At 49.2% G+C, this 14,316-nt stretch overlaps 1 protein-coding gene across 2 annotated transcripts in view; it reads left to right on the top strand.

Moving 5' to 3' along the window:
• The window catches only part of CERS1 (ceramide synthase 1), a 78,677-nt gene that overhangs the window by 26,055 nt on the left and 38,306 nt on the right, over window positions 1-14,316 (top strand). For both annotated transcript variants that reach the window (XM_077331630.1, XM_077331633.1), the window contains exon 2: window positions 12,819-12,978. In XM_077331630.1, the coding sequence (XP_077187745.1) occupies window positions 12,819-12,978 (160 nt within the window). The remainder of the gene's footprint in view (window positions 1-12,818; window positions 12,979-14,316) is intronic.

The following is a 14,316-nucleotide window of genomic DNA, read 5'->3' as shown; positions in this document are numbered from 1 at the left end:
CAGGGAGATAAACCCCCTAAAGGATTGGAGACGGCCCCAAGCGTTCACTAGGACTTCCTGGGTAGAAAGGTGAGGTGGGGTTTGCGTACCCCTCCTCTTTTCTGCCAATTGCTTCCACAATTGGCCCCTGTCAGGCTCCAGTGAGTGCACTGCAATCCCCTCAGGACGACATCTTTAGCCACACCTCTCGATGGACTGCTGGTTTGATTCAGTCAAGTGGGTTGCCGTGTTGGTCTGAAGTAGCACAAAAAAGTAGCAACAAGGATTTATTCAGGGCATGAGCTTGACTTGAAAGCTCACGCCTTGAATAAAACTTTGTTTGTCTTAAAGGTGCTACTGGACTCTATTTTTGTTGGTCTGATTCGGTATAAGGCATCTTTATGTGTTGGTGTGCTGCCTTCCACTTATTTATTTAAAATATTTTATTAGTTGCCTTCTTTCTGGAGCTTGAGTCAGCTAACTAATTGAATAAATAATTAATGATGATAATGTCAAATACATAAAGCCCAAATTTCAAATCACATTCACTGCTAGTAGCTTAATCAAATGCAGTCCTAAATAAAACTGTTGTCAGTTGCCTTCTGAAAATCAAGGTGGCCAGGTACCCACGCTGGGAAGGTGTTCCAACGGTCATTACTCATGTACCCACCAAATGAGTTTCTTTGAGCAGCAGCTGGACAGATTCTTCTCCTGGATGCTTGAGGTTGATCCTACCTTGAGCAGGGGGTAGGACTAGATGGCCTTTGTGGCCCCTTCCAACTCTAGGATTCTTTGTTTTTATTATTCATATTGTGGGAATCAGCTTGGAATCATGGAGCTCATGATTACAATGCACTAGATTAATGAACAGATGCATGTCCAGTTATGGAACCTGAGAATAATTTTAAAAGAGCCTGTTACTACGCTCTGTTCGGGGTCCGAACATGCTTAGACGGAGGGGGGAAGAGACCTTAGGGATGTAGTGGACAGCCCCACAGCAGTGTCAAATTAGTCTGCTGCAGCAGTGAAAAAGGCATACTCTGTGATTAGGAAGGGGATTGAAAATCACATGGCCAATATTATAATGCCCCTGTACAGATCTATGGTGCAGCCGTGCTGGGAGTACTGGGTACAGTTCTAGTCACCATGCCTCCAAAAGGGCACTGGAGAGTAAGAAGGAGAGGAGTGAGGCCAGAAGAGCAACTCACACAGAGATGCAACAAGCGATCCCAGGGCGTCAGGTGTGGCTGGCCCATTTGGAGCCCTCCCTGTATGGAGATGAAAGAGAACTGCCTGTCCGCAGAGACAACGGGAGCCTTTAATTATGGATTCGCTTCGCTTCTACCTCGAGACCTGCTCTCCCAGACACACCTTTAAGCCATGTTGTGGCCTGCAGTTTGGCAGGCGAGGCTCCTGGGTAGAGGGAAACTGCTGCAGCCGGACTGCGAACCACTCCATGGTAGGAGGAGCAGCTGGGGCCTTAAAATAGCATCCCAAATGGGAGCCAAACCGGACCCCGGTGACCTCTTTGCCTACACACTGGCCGTTTTTCGTTTCAGCCTCGCAACGTCGTAATGTCTCGGGTTTCCTGTCCTTCTTTTGGCAACGGCCTGCAGAAGCTGGAGGGCGGGAGAGTGAATGGAGATGGCTCGGTGGCGGCAGCCCCGTTAGAAAACACAGTGCTATTTTATCCCTCGCTGGGGAAAGAGCGAGAGCTGGGCACTGCTGCATCAGGTCCCTCCGTCCATCAGTAGTTTATTCATGGTCCTGGACCGTAAGACATCAATACAGATAGAGGTGGCACTGATCATGCAATCCACAGGTATCCAGATAGGGCATAAAATTAACATACATCATAAAAGGTGTTAATAAGAAATGAGAGGATGAACAGTTGATGATGCCTTAATCCTACCTACAATGCACAGTTAACAGTGGCATTTCTGAAAAGCATGCTCATGCCATCATGTAGAACCCCAGTTACAATTAAAGATTAATAGTCCAGTTCTTCCTAATTCCAGCAGCTAGCCCAGCAAATCTAGTAATTTTGTTTGTGAGGTCTCTGTTTGTTTCTGACAATAATAGTTGAAGGCGTTGGTTTCTTAGGCCTTGAGGATATTTCGTAAGCATTGATACTAATACGCCTGTACAAATATGGCTTTATAATTTGCACTCAAATAGTCTGATTTGGCCTTCATTGCAAATACAGGTGCGCTCTTCAACTGAAATTTCCCTCTCAAATAAGCAGAGGGTGGGGACTTGTAACAAAGAATACAACTGAGCTTTGTTTTAGGGTAGGGTAGCAACAGATTCTAATCTTGCAAGCTGGGTTTGATTCCCTGCTCCTCCACATGCAGCCAGCTGAGTGGCCTTGGACTAGTCACAGTCCTAGTAAGGCTGTTCTCACATATCAGTTCTCTTAGAACTCTCTCGGCCCCACCTACCTCACAGGGGAGAGGAAGGGAAGGCAATTGTAAGCTGCTTTGCTATTGAGTAGTGAAAACAACTCTTCTTAATATTAAATTTTAATGTTTAAAGTTTGTTTTTAAATTTTAATGAGCAAATGTTTTAAATCTGCTTTATGGATGTTGTAAGCCATCCTGAGCCCTCAGACGGATGGATGGATGGATGGATGATGGGTGGGTGGATGGGTGGGTGGGAGGAGGGAGGAAGGGAGGAAGGAAGGAATCGTAGAATCATAGAATTAGAATAATAGAATCATAGAGTTGGAAGGGGCCATACAGGCCATCTAGTCCAACCCCCTGCTCAACGCAGGATCAGCCTTAAGCATCCTAAGGCATCCAAGAAAAGTGTGTATCCAACCTTTGCTTGAAGACTGCCAGTGAGGGGGAGCTCACCACCTCCTTAGGCAGCCTATTCCACTGCTGAACTACTCTGACTGTGAAAATTGTTTTCCTGATATCTAGCCTATATCGTTGTAGTTTAAACCCATTACCACTTGTCCTCTCCTCTGCAGCCAACGGAAACAGCATCCTGCCCTCCTCCAAGTGACAACCTTTCAAATACTTAAAGAGGGCTATCATGTCCCCTCTCAACCTCCTTTTCTCCAGGCTGAACATTCCCAAGTCCCTCAACCTATCTTCATAGGGCTTGGTCCCTTGGCCCCAGATCATCCTCGTCGCTCTCCTCTGTACCCTTTCAATTTTATCTACGTCCTTCTTAAAGCGAGGCCTCCAGAACTGCACACAGTACTCCAGGTGTGGTCTGACCAGTGCTGTATACAATGCGACTATGACATCTTGTGATTTTGATGTGATGCCCCTGTTGATACAGCCCAAAATGGCATTTGCCTTTTTTACCGCTACATCACACTGCCTGCTCATGTTTAGTTTACAGTCCACAAGTACCCCAAGGTCTCGTTCACACACAGTGTTACCTAGAAGCGTATCCCCCATCCAGTAGGCATGCTTTTCATTTTTCTGACCCAGATGCAGAACTTTACACTTATTATTATTATTATTATTATTATTATTATTATTATTATTATTATTATTATTATTATTAGATTTATTTCCCGCCTCTCCCGACAGGCTCGAGGTGGGTCACAACAACTAAACCCATTAAAATTCCCATTAAAACATCAATTACTAACATGATGGCTAAAAATCCCACCCCTCCTCCTATTATCAAAGAGGTGAAGAGGAAAGGATGGGGGAGTAAGGTACACTCCAACTGCTGGTGGGGGGGGGGAGCGATGTCCCTGATTCACTGACCCCAGCCTCAACCATAGACCTGGTGGAAGAGCTCCGTTTTACAGGCCCTGCGGAAAGCTGACAAATCCCACAGGGCCCGCAGATCACCAGGGAGCTCATTCCACCAGGTAGTGGCCAGGATTGAAAAGGCCCTGGCCCTGGTCGAGGCTAGGAGCACTTCCTTCGGGCCGGGGACAACCAACAGGTTCTCACCCGCAGAGCGTAAAGCCCTGCGGGGTACATAGGGCAAAAGGCGGTCCCTCAGGTATGTGGGTCCCAACTCGCGTAAAGCCTTGAAGGTTAAAACCAGAACTTTGAACCGGATCCGGGCAGCAATTGGCAACCAATGCAGCTGCCTCAGCACTGGCTGGATGTGGGCCCTCCAAGAAGTTCCAGTGAGGACCCTGGCAGCTGCATTTTGCACCAGCTGTAGTTTCCGGGTCAGGGACAAGGGTAGGCCTGCGTAGAGCGAGTTACAGAAATCTATTCTGGAGGTGACTGTCGCACGGATCACTGTGGCCAAGTGGTCAGGGGACAGGTAGGGCGCTAGTAGCTGGGCCTGGCGAAGATAGAAAAATGCCTGGCCCGCTACTCTCTTGACCTGAGCCTCCATAGTCAGGGAGGTATCAATGGTCACACCAAAATTCCTAGCTTGGGGCACAATGGTAAGTTGCACCCCTGCTAGGGTGGGTAGACGTGCTTCCTGTTCCAGCCCCCTTTCCCCCAGCCACAGGACCTCTGTCTTGGAGGGGTTGAGTTTCAGGCGACTCTGCTCAAACCAATCAGACACTGCCTCCAAACATCTGGCAAATGGTTCCAGGGGAGAGTCCAGGTGGCCATCCATTAGGAGCGTACTGATGGCAACCCAGCCCAAAGTTCCATACCAGCTGGGCCAGAGGGCGCATAAAGATGTTAAACAATGTGGGGGAGAGGACTGCATCCTGAGTGACCCCGCAAGGGAGTCTATAGGGCCACGAGAACTCTTCCCCCACAGCAATCCTCTGGAACCGGTTCTGGAGGAAGGTACATATCCAGCACAAGGCGATGGACCGTACCGGCCAGGCGATGGACCAACAGTTCGTGGTCCACAATGTCAAAGACCGCTGATAGGTCTAAAAGGACCAACAAGGCTGACCTGCCTCTATCCAGCTGGCGACAGAGGTCATCCAGCAGGGCGACCACCCCATGGCCAGGGCGGAAGCCAGACTGATATGGATCGAGTGCCGAAGTTTCCTCCAAGAATGCCAGGAGCTGGTCCGCTGCCGCCCTCTCCACCACCATGCCCAGGAACGCTAAGTGCGACACCGGGCGGTAGTTAGCAGGGTCCAGCGGGTCCAGCGATGGTTTCTTCGGGAGAGGGTGAACCACCGCCTCCTTGGGCCAGTGAGGAAACTCTCCCGACCTCAGGCAGGAGTTGATGATGTCTCTGAGCTGGCCTCCTATCTTCTGGCCACCTCCCTTGAGGAGCCAAGAAGGACAGGGGTCGAGGGGGCAGGTGGTCGCCCTGACCGAACCTAGCAACTTGTCCACTTCAGAAGAAGAGAACCGCCTGAAGCCATCAAACCTCACTACCAAAGGCGGCCAACAGGTCTCCAGATCATTCACTGTATTAATTGTGGCGGGAAGGTCGCGACGGAGTGACAAGACTTTATCCGCAAAATAGCTCGCAAATGCCTCGCAGCCGAGTGCCAATTGTCTAGTATTTTGGCGCCCCTCAAGGGCGGTGAGTGATCTAACTACCCTGAATAATTGGGCCAGGCGAGAGCTTGCGGACGCGATTTCCGTGGCAAAAAAGTCGTTTAGCCACTTTCACCGCCATCTCATACGCCCTCCTAAGCGTGCGATAAGATGTTCTTGTAACCTCGTCACGAGTCTTCCGCCACACTCGCTCCAGTCGTCTCACTTCCCTCTTCTTCTCCCGGAGCACCCCCATGTACCTGGGGCCCATTTGAGTCGAGGGCAGAGAGGACGTTTAGGGGAGATCTTATCTATGGCGGCCATCAGGCGGGACTGCCAGTCCCCCACCAAGGCCGCAAGTGAGGCATCGGGTCCCGAGGAGCATTCTGGAAACTGAGCGGATCCATGAGTCTCTGCGGGTGGGCAAAAATACGCCCGCCGCCCAACTGGGGAGGGGGTGGTATTTCGAGTCGGGCCCGCAGGGCATAGTGGTCTGACCACGGCACAGCCAAAGCTGCATCCAGATCCACCTCTATCCCGGCGCCAAAGATCAAGTCGAGCGTGTGGCCGGCGTGATGGGTGGGCCCAGCAACAAATTGCGAGAGCCCCAGTGTCGCCATGGATGACACCAGGTCCCCGCCAAGTCCTGAAGAGGGCGCGTCCGCGTGGACATTGAAGTCACCCAGGATTAGAAGCCTGGGGAACTGCAACGCCCAGGCGGCCGCCGCCTTCAGCAGGTGGGGCAGGGCATCTTTATTAAATTGCATCTTGTTCTCATTTGCCCATTTTTCCATTGTGTTCAGATCTCGTTGAACTCTGTCTCTATCTTCCGGAGTATTTGCCAGTCCTCCCAATTTGGTGTCATCTGCAAACTTGATGAGTAGTCCCTCCACCCCCTCATCTAGATCATTAATAAATATGTTAAAAAGTACCGGGCCAAGCACCGAACCCTGAGGTACCCCGCTACTCACCTCTCTCCAGTCTGATGAAACACCATTGACAAGAACGCTTTGAGTGCGGTTCTCTAACCAATTCCCTATCCACTTAACTATCTGGAAATCCAGATTGCAGTCCTTCAACTTATCCATCAGAATATGGAAGGAAGGAAGAAGGAAGGAAGGAAGGAAGGAAGGAAGAAGGAAGGAAGGAAGGAAGGAAGGAAAGAAGGAAGGAAGGAAAGAAGGAAGGAAGGAAGGAAGGAAGGAAGAAGGAAGGAAGGAAGGAAGGAAGGAAAGAAGGAAGGAAGGAAGGAAGAAGGAAGGAAGGAAGGAAGGAAGGAAGAAGGAAGGAAGGAAGGAAGGAAGGAAAGAAGGAAGGAAGAAGGAAGGAAGGAAGGAAGGAAGGAAAGAAGGAAGGAAGGAAGGAAGGAAGGAAGGAAGGAAGGAAGGAAGGAAGGAAGGAAGGAAGGAAGGAAGGAAGGAAGGAAGGAAGGAAGGAAGGAAGGAAGGAAGGAAGGAAGGAAGGAAGGAAGGAAGGAAGGAAGGAAGGTAGGTAGGTAGGTAGGTGGAGGCTGGAAACACTACTGTGCTTTAATCATCAGAATGATATATTTTTTTCTTGTAACATGCTCTTCCTGATATTTCAGGGTGGGTTACCCTTTCATTCTTACAAACCAACATAAATGTTAATATTAAAACATCTGTATTTACATTCAACCTCATTTTAATAAAACTTGGAGGAATGCCAGCTCTGTTTGTGGTACCAGATCATTCTTGCAAGCCCTGCAGAACTGACTTAGACCCCACAAAGCCCCGGTCTCTTTTGGCAAAGCATTCCAGCAGGTGGGGGCCAAGGCCAAAAAGGCCCTGCTTGAGGCCCACCTCAGCTCTATTGAGATGGGGGTCCTAAGCATGTGTTGGTTAGATAACCTCAATGCTGCAAGAGCCTCGGTGGCAGGCCACGACTCCCTCTCCCCGCCCCTCCCTCTCCCCGTCTCACCCGCAACAAGAGGCTTGCCAGGCCGCGAGCAAATCGGGCGCCAAATCGGGCGCCAAAACAGCCAATTAGTTTGCGGCCTGGCAAGCGTCTTGCTGTGGAATGGGGGGGGGGAGAGGGAAGCGCGGCCATCGGCATGCCGGTGGTGCAAACACACATGCACGGTTCTGTTGTGCATGCGCGCACGCACCCGATGGGGATGCAAACGCGCCTGCTGCAGTTCCACGCATTCACGCATGCGCAGAGTCACTGCGTGATGCGCATTTTCACTCCACGCGAGCGCAAACGCGCATGCGCGGCGAGTCCACGCACGTGTGTTTGCGTGGGCCCCAAGTCGGCCTCTCCCCCCACCCCTTGGCTGTGGTCCGCAACATGAAAAAGGTTGCGGACTGCTGTGGTAGAGCACCAGCTTTAGGGAGCTTTAGGAGCTCCCTTTAGAGTGGGGGTAGTCAACCTGTGGTCCTCCAGATATCCATGGACTACATTTCCCATGAGCCCCTGCCAGCAGACTACCCCTGCTTTAGAGGATCTCAGGCATTCAGAACAGCCTTTCTAGGGGAGATCCGCTGTCAGCCAAAGTAGACGAGATGGAACGAGATGGTCCCAGGGTTCCTTCTTGTTAGGGGCTGCCCTGTCGCTCCCCCTCCATGCCATGTGCTGGAGCCATAAGTGAGCCGGAGTTGCAAGAGCCTTCGTGCCTCTCCTGTTTCCCACCCTCAGTGTTCCCCCTCCTGCTGGGTTCCCGGCCAGCACGGAGCCTGTTCCCAGGAAGTGCAAAGTGTCCTTTGTGATGTTATCTGTACTTTGCATGTTTCGTTTTTAAAGCTTAGGCCTGAGCACCTTTTGGCTACTAGGTGTGAAAACTGTAACTTCCGTTTTGTTTGGACTGGTCTTTGAAGATAAAAACCTTTCTGCTGTGGGAAGTGTAAACGGCAGGAGTTTGAAATGCAGGTGGAGGTTAGGTGATGCCTTTATCCAGTCTAGTACAGACTGGCTAGTTGTTCTTAGCAATAGACTTTTTCCTGGGTGAAGCTTGTAAGAAGACCATCTCAGTTTCTTTGTCGACTGGAGAGAGTAGCCTTGGTCTGTGAAAGGGGCCCAGAAATTACAGCTGATCCAGAATGCAGTGGCTCAGGTCCTTACCAGTGTTCCACCACTTGCACTGGCTACCAGTGGAGTACCAGAGTGCACTCAAGGTTTTGGCTGTGACCTTTAAGGCCTTACACGTGTAGGGCCAACATACTGGTGAGAATTCCCATATAGCGCATGGAGAGCATGATGCTCCTAGGGGTCCAAACGGCTGAAGATTATTTGCCCCAAATAGTCATGATCGTCCACTGGAATGCCCTTCCAGTGGAAGTTGGGGGCCTGCAGTCTCTTTTGTAGTTCTACAAGGCCTGCAAACTTCTCCTCTTGTGTCCCGCATTCCAAGGATGAGGACCTTGTCAGCTTTTATCTCTTCCTGGTTCTCCAACCATTCGGTTAAAGATTCTGATGCTTTGTTTCTTTCCAGTGGTCACCCTATTGGGTAGGCTGGATAGAAATGGGTTTTAATGCTTTTATTATTATTTATTGTATTTATGTTTTTTTAAGTTCTTTGTTTTTTAAGTTCTTTGTAAGCTACCTTGAAGAGCCTCTTGTGGCGCAGGATGGTAAGGCAGCAGAAATGCTGTCTGAAGCTGTCTGCCCATGAGGCTGGGAGTTCAATCCCAGCAGCCGGCTCAAGGTTGACTCAGCCTTCCATCCTTCCGAGGTCGGTAAAATGAGTACTCAGCTTGCTGGGGGGTAAACGGTAATGACTGGGGAAGGCACTGGCAAACCACCCGGTATTGAGTCTGCCATGAAAATGCTGGAGGGCATCACCCCAAGGGTCAGACATGACCCGGTGCTTGCACAGGGGATAACTTTACCTTTACCTTTACGCTACCTTGAACCTGCCTTTAGGTGGGATGGGTGGGGTAAGAACGAATGAACAAACAAACAAATGAATGCATGAAATCCCTGGCCTATCTAGTTACAAGGATCTTGGATGCTGTGAAATTCAAGGGCTTATACTTCACATGCACTGAACCTGACCCCACACTTAGTAATCTATGTTAAATTATTTAGATATTAAATTTATTATATTTCCAAAACCCACATGCCATCAACAATTAACCCTGTGGTTTTACAAATATTTTCCCTCATAAACGTCTAAATCTCAGGCAAAGAAAGATGTCATGAACTCCTTCAGAAAGACAATTTGAGTAAATATTTCCTTTCTGCATGAAAAGAAATTCCCCCCCTTTCCCTCACATCATAGGTTGTGTGTGTATGTCTGGGGAAAGGTGTGCACGGGGTCTAAGTGGGGAATTGAACTCTTGTCCTGTACGAACGCTCTAGCACAGCCTGCCTCAACTTTTTTACCAATTAATTACCCTGAAACATTCTTCAAGTTTTGAGAAACCCCAGAAGTGGCACAATTGTGCAGAATATGGTTGGGAAGAAGTGCTGTGCACATGGCCACCCACTCCGGATGGGCATGTCCACAGCTCTGCTTCCCAACCATATTCTGCATGATCACCCAACCATATTATTATTATTATTTATTATTATTTATTAGACTTGTTGCTCGCCTCTCCCCGGAGGCTCAAGGCGAGTTACAGCATAAAACCCCCAATAAAACCATACAACAAAATCCATAAAACCCCAATGCACAGTAATACACAAAATAAAATAATAAGCTGCAAAAACTCCAGTAATATCTATAAAAGTTACCCCAGATAACCCGTTCTAGAGGGGTGATGGGTGATGGAAAGCAGAGCTGGCGGAAGAGCTCCGTTTTACAGGCCCTGCGGAATGCTGTAAGCTCCCACAAGGCCCACACCTCCTCCAGGAGCTCGTTCTGCATGGTCACCCCCTCCGGGCCCATTATTGGCCATTTGGGGAGGAGGGAGCAGGTCCACATGGTCATATCACCTGATACATGTCTAATAAATTATTCATATTCATATTCATATAAAATTTACTCCCACCCGTTTGGGAAACCTTTCCAGGGCCTGCATGAAACCCTGGGATTTTGAGAAAGCCTTCTCTAACATCACTCACATAATAGATACCCAGCATGAATCTCCAAATACATATCAGAATCCTCAGCAAATCCACAGTAAATGATGGCTTCTCAACAGTGTTTGTGTCCAGAGACACCACTGTTCCTCTTAAAGTTTTATTCAAGATATGTATTCAAGGTATATACTGCAACTCACTCTTAACCCTGATCCAGAAACTACAACTGGTCCAGAATCCAGTGGCCCTGGGGAACCCACAACCGGCCCATTTTGGTAATCTCCTTTAAGGCCATACGTGGTTTGGGTCCAGTGTACTTGAGAGACTGTCTGTCTGCCTATACCCCACAAAGAGCGCTATACTCAGCCAATACAAACTGGCTAGTGATCCCTGGCCCCAAGGAAACATGTTGGGCCTCAACCAGGGCCAGAACTTTCTCTGTCCTGGCCCCCACCTGGTGGAACGAGATCCCAGTCAAGATCTGAGCCCTGTCCGAGCTATCACAGTTCTGCAGGGCCTGCGAGAGAGAGCTCTTCCACCAAGCATTTGGTTGAGACCAACAATAACATCTGTTGAGCCCCACCCCACTCTCCTATCCAGACGAGCACACTCTATGGCAGTAGTCCCCAACCTATGGACTGGTACTGGTCCGTTGATCAGTCAGTACCGGGCCACGGCTCCTCCTCGTCCTCCTCCCCGGCTGCTGCCTTCGGGGGCTGCCCTGCCACTCTGCCATCGGCTGACCTTTGGTGCTCTCCAGCGGCCGCCATGGTGGGGGCTCCCCCTCGGTGTGGCACTGCACAGCTGCTGTTGGCAGTGCCCCCCAGTGGGCAGGGGAAAGTCAGGGGCGCCGGCGGGAAAGCAAGTGGAGCAGGGGCTCAGGTGGCAGTGGCGACGTCCCTTGGCAAAAGACACCCCCCCCCCAGGCCTCAGTAAAATTGTCAAGCATTGACCGGTCCCCGGTGATAAAAAGGTTGGGGACCACTGCTCTATGGGACTGCAGAAGAAGAAACATACCTGAAGCATGTATATTGTATACTGCTGTTGTTGACACTATGATTGTAGATGTAGTCACTGAACTTTGCCTAATTATGTTATGTCAGTTGTTAGAATTGCTGCTAAAATTGATGTTAAAACTGTTGACAATCACCAAATTTACTTGTACCCTGTTACCCATCTAACATTCTCTGTAAACTGTCCTGAGCAACAGGGGAGGGTATATAAATGTCCTCCATTTCTTTTTCTTTAAAGCTACAAACCCCAAGATACCAAAATGTCTTTAACTTCCAGTTCCTTGTCAATTTTGATGAACCATAGCAGGCTTTCTCAACCAGGGTTTTGTGAAACCGTGGGGTTTCTTGAAGGCCCTGGAAGGGTTTCCTGAATGTGTTAAACATTTATTGTTTGATATGATGAGATATGGCCATGTTGACCCCCTCACCCCCTCCCAAAATGGCCAATGATGGGCCTGGAGGGGGTGGGAAGGGGAGGGGCCCTGGGTGGGCGTGTCCACAGCTTTGCTTCCCAACCATATTCTGCATGATTATACCACTTCTGGGGTTTCATGAAGAATGAAGAATGTTTCAGGGGGGTTTCAATGGTAAAAAAGTAGAGAAAGTCTGTTCCACAGGTTGAGAATTGGAGATTTAGGCTGAAACTCCAGAGATTCTAGGGGGGAAATAAGCTTAGCAGTGTAGGGGTCCTTTGATGTGGCAAACAAAAATGTCCCGCAGTCCTAGAGAAGAAAGCAGAGAGTGCAGGATGAGACTGCACAGTTTAACCCTTAAGCAACTGTGTCCCCCCTGAGGAATCCAGGGAGCGGGAGCTCCCCCCCCCCCATAATTGACAACCCTCGTGAAAGATTTTTGTCTGCTCGAGCGCCATAATACCTTGCTTGGTGGTCCACAGATCTGACTCTGCAAAAAGCATTTGCCATCTTCCAATAAGCACCAGGTGTTTCCCCCTATTTGGTTTCCGGGAAAAGCTCATTGCTCACCCTGGGCAACCCCATTTACCAGCTTCCACTCCAGGCGATCTATCCAATCATTAAAAAAAATTTTTAATGTTTACCGTCTCAGGCAAGGGGGCAGGTTTTAAAAATCATTCCTTAACTAAAATCATAGAATCATAGAATAATAGTGTTGGAAGGGACCTCATGGGTCATCTAGTCCAACCCCCTGCACTGTGCAGGACACCCACAACCCTATCACTCATCCACTGTCACCTGCCACCCCCTTGAGCCTTCACAGAATCAGCCTCTCCATCATATGGCTATCCAGCCTCTGTTTAGAAATCTCCAAAGATGGAGAACCCACCACCTCCTGAGGAAGCCTGTTCGAATGAGGAACCGCTCAGTCAGGAACTGTGTCTGTCTTCTCTCCCCACTCCCTCCTGTGCAGAATTTCTCTATGCGGGAGGCATTTATGTGGTACAGGGCTCTTTCCAATTCAACCCCCTTTTTTTCTGCTGCAGCCGTTTGCAAAATGGTGTCAGCTGGAACCCAAGGACGCTGCAAAGGTTCCAGAGAGCATTTGGAAGCTCCTCTACTACCTGTTCTCTTGGTCCTACAGTACTTACCTGCTCTTCTTCGCCGGCTACCCCTTTTTCTACGACCCACCCTCTGTCTTCTATGGTAAGCAGCTTCCTCATAACTCCCAACTTCACCTGGAATGGAATTTTGAGCTGACTTGAAACCTGGGCTGAATGTGCACTTACATTTTTTTTCTGCTGTCGATCCTGCTGATTTCTGATCAACGGATCTGCAACCTTCCTTTTTCCTGACTCAAAACAGGTCTCACTACGACAGTGCTTTCTGCACTTGAATTGTTCCAATTGTCAGTCCCTTCTCTCCTTCCCACTTAATGGGGAAAGCTTGAGTGTAGGGGGAGAGAAGCGGGAGTCGCATGAAGCACCAGCTGGCATTGAAGGAGCACAAGGCTGGAGAGGGCTTTATTTCCTGCTTTTGTTTCCTGACTCTACAGCCAGAGCAAACCGGAGAAGTAGAGCAAGAGGCAGCTTCTTTATTTTTCTATTACTGCTTCCTGAGTAAGTGGGGGTGGGGGGAGTGGAGGCGACAGCCTCAGGATGAATTTGTGTGTGTGTGTGGGGGGGGGGAGAAAATCCAAAAGGCAAATGTCTTTACGTAGAAGAGTGGGGTTTTGGAGTGCAGTCACTTGAAAACAGATCCAAAAAATGAGGGCAAAAATAAAACTTGTGTGGGAATGGTGACCGGGAACCAGGATAGAATCTGCACTGGGCTTTTTATACCTGGCGACACCAAATCAAAAAAACTCATTTTCACATTATTTGATTACCATTTTGATATTTAGCACTTTAAATTTTCCCTCTGAAACATCTAAGAATTAATCCATGGCAACGTACCTTTCCCCTGCAATATCTAGGAGCAGATATAGCTCACTGTATTTGAGGAATCCGCTCTGAGAGCCTATTAAGTGTGGATCTCTGCATTTTGCCAGATTAACTTCCTCCCTGGTGCCTCCAATGCTGACGCAGTGAAGCAGTCTGTTGCTAATTGGTCAGGGCGTCAGTTCAAAGACTGCCTGGTTCCGGTTGCCATTTCCTCGTAAGACTTATTTTTGCCCTCATGGGATCTGTTGTAAAGTGACTGCACTCCAAAAGCCCATACTTCTATGAGCAGTGGTTTGCCTCTTGGGTTTACTGTCCCATCCTCGTTCTCTGTGAGGCTCCTGCCTTCCCTCTTCCCCACCTACTCATGGAGGTAAAGAAAGATGTTTGTTTTATCGGGGTTTTATCTGTAACCTGCAGTAAGACAGCTTGCTGGGAGCGGTAAGGTAAAGGTATCCCCTGTGCAAGCACCGAGTCATGTCTGACCCTTGGGGTGACGCCCTCCAGCATTTTCATGGCAGACTCAGTATGGGGTGGTTTGCCAGTGCCTTCCCCAGTCATTACCGTTTACCCCCCAGCAAGCTGGGTACTCATTTTACCGACC

Source organism: Paroedura picta, chromosome 4 (genome assembly GCF_049243985.1).
Source record: "Paroedura picta isolate Pp20150507F chromosome 4, Ppicta_v3.0, whole genome shotgun sequence".
In the NCBI taxonomy this organism is placed as follows: domain Eukaryota; kingdom Metazoa; phylum Chordata; class Lepidosauria; order Squamata; family Gekkonidae; genus Paroedura; species Paroedura picta.
The sequence above is the reverse complement of the archived record's forward strand: the minus strand, read 5'-3'. Positions and strand labels throughout refer to the sequence as shown.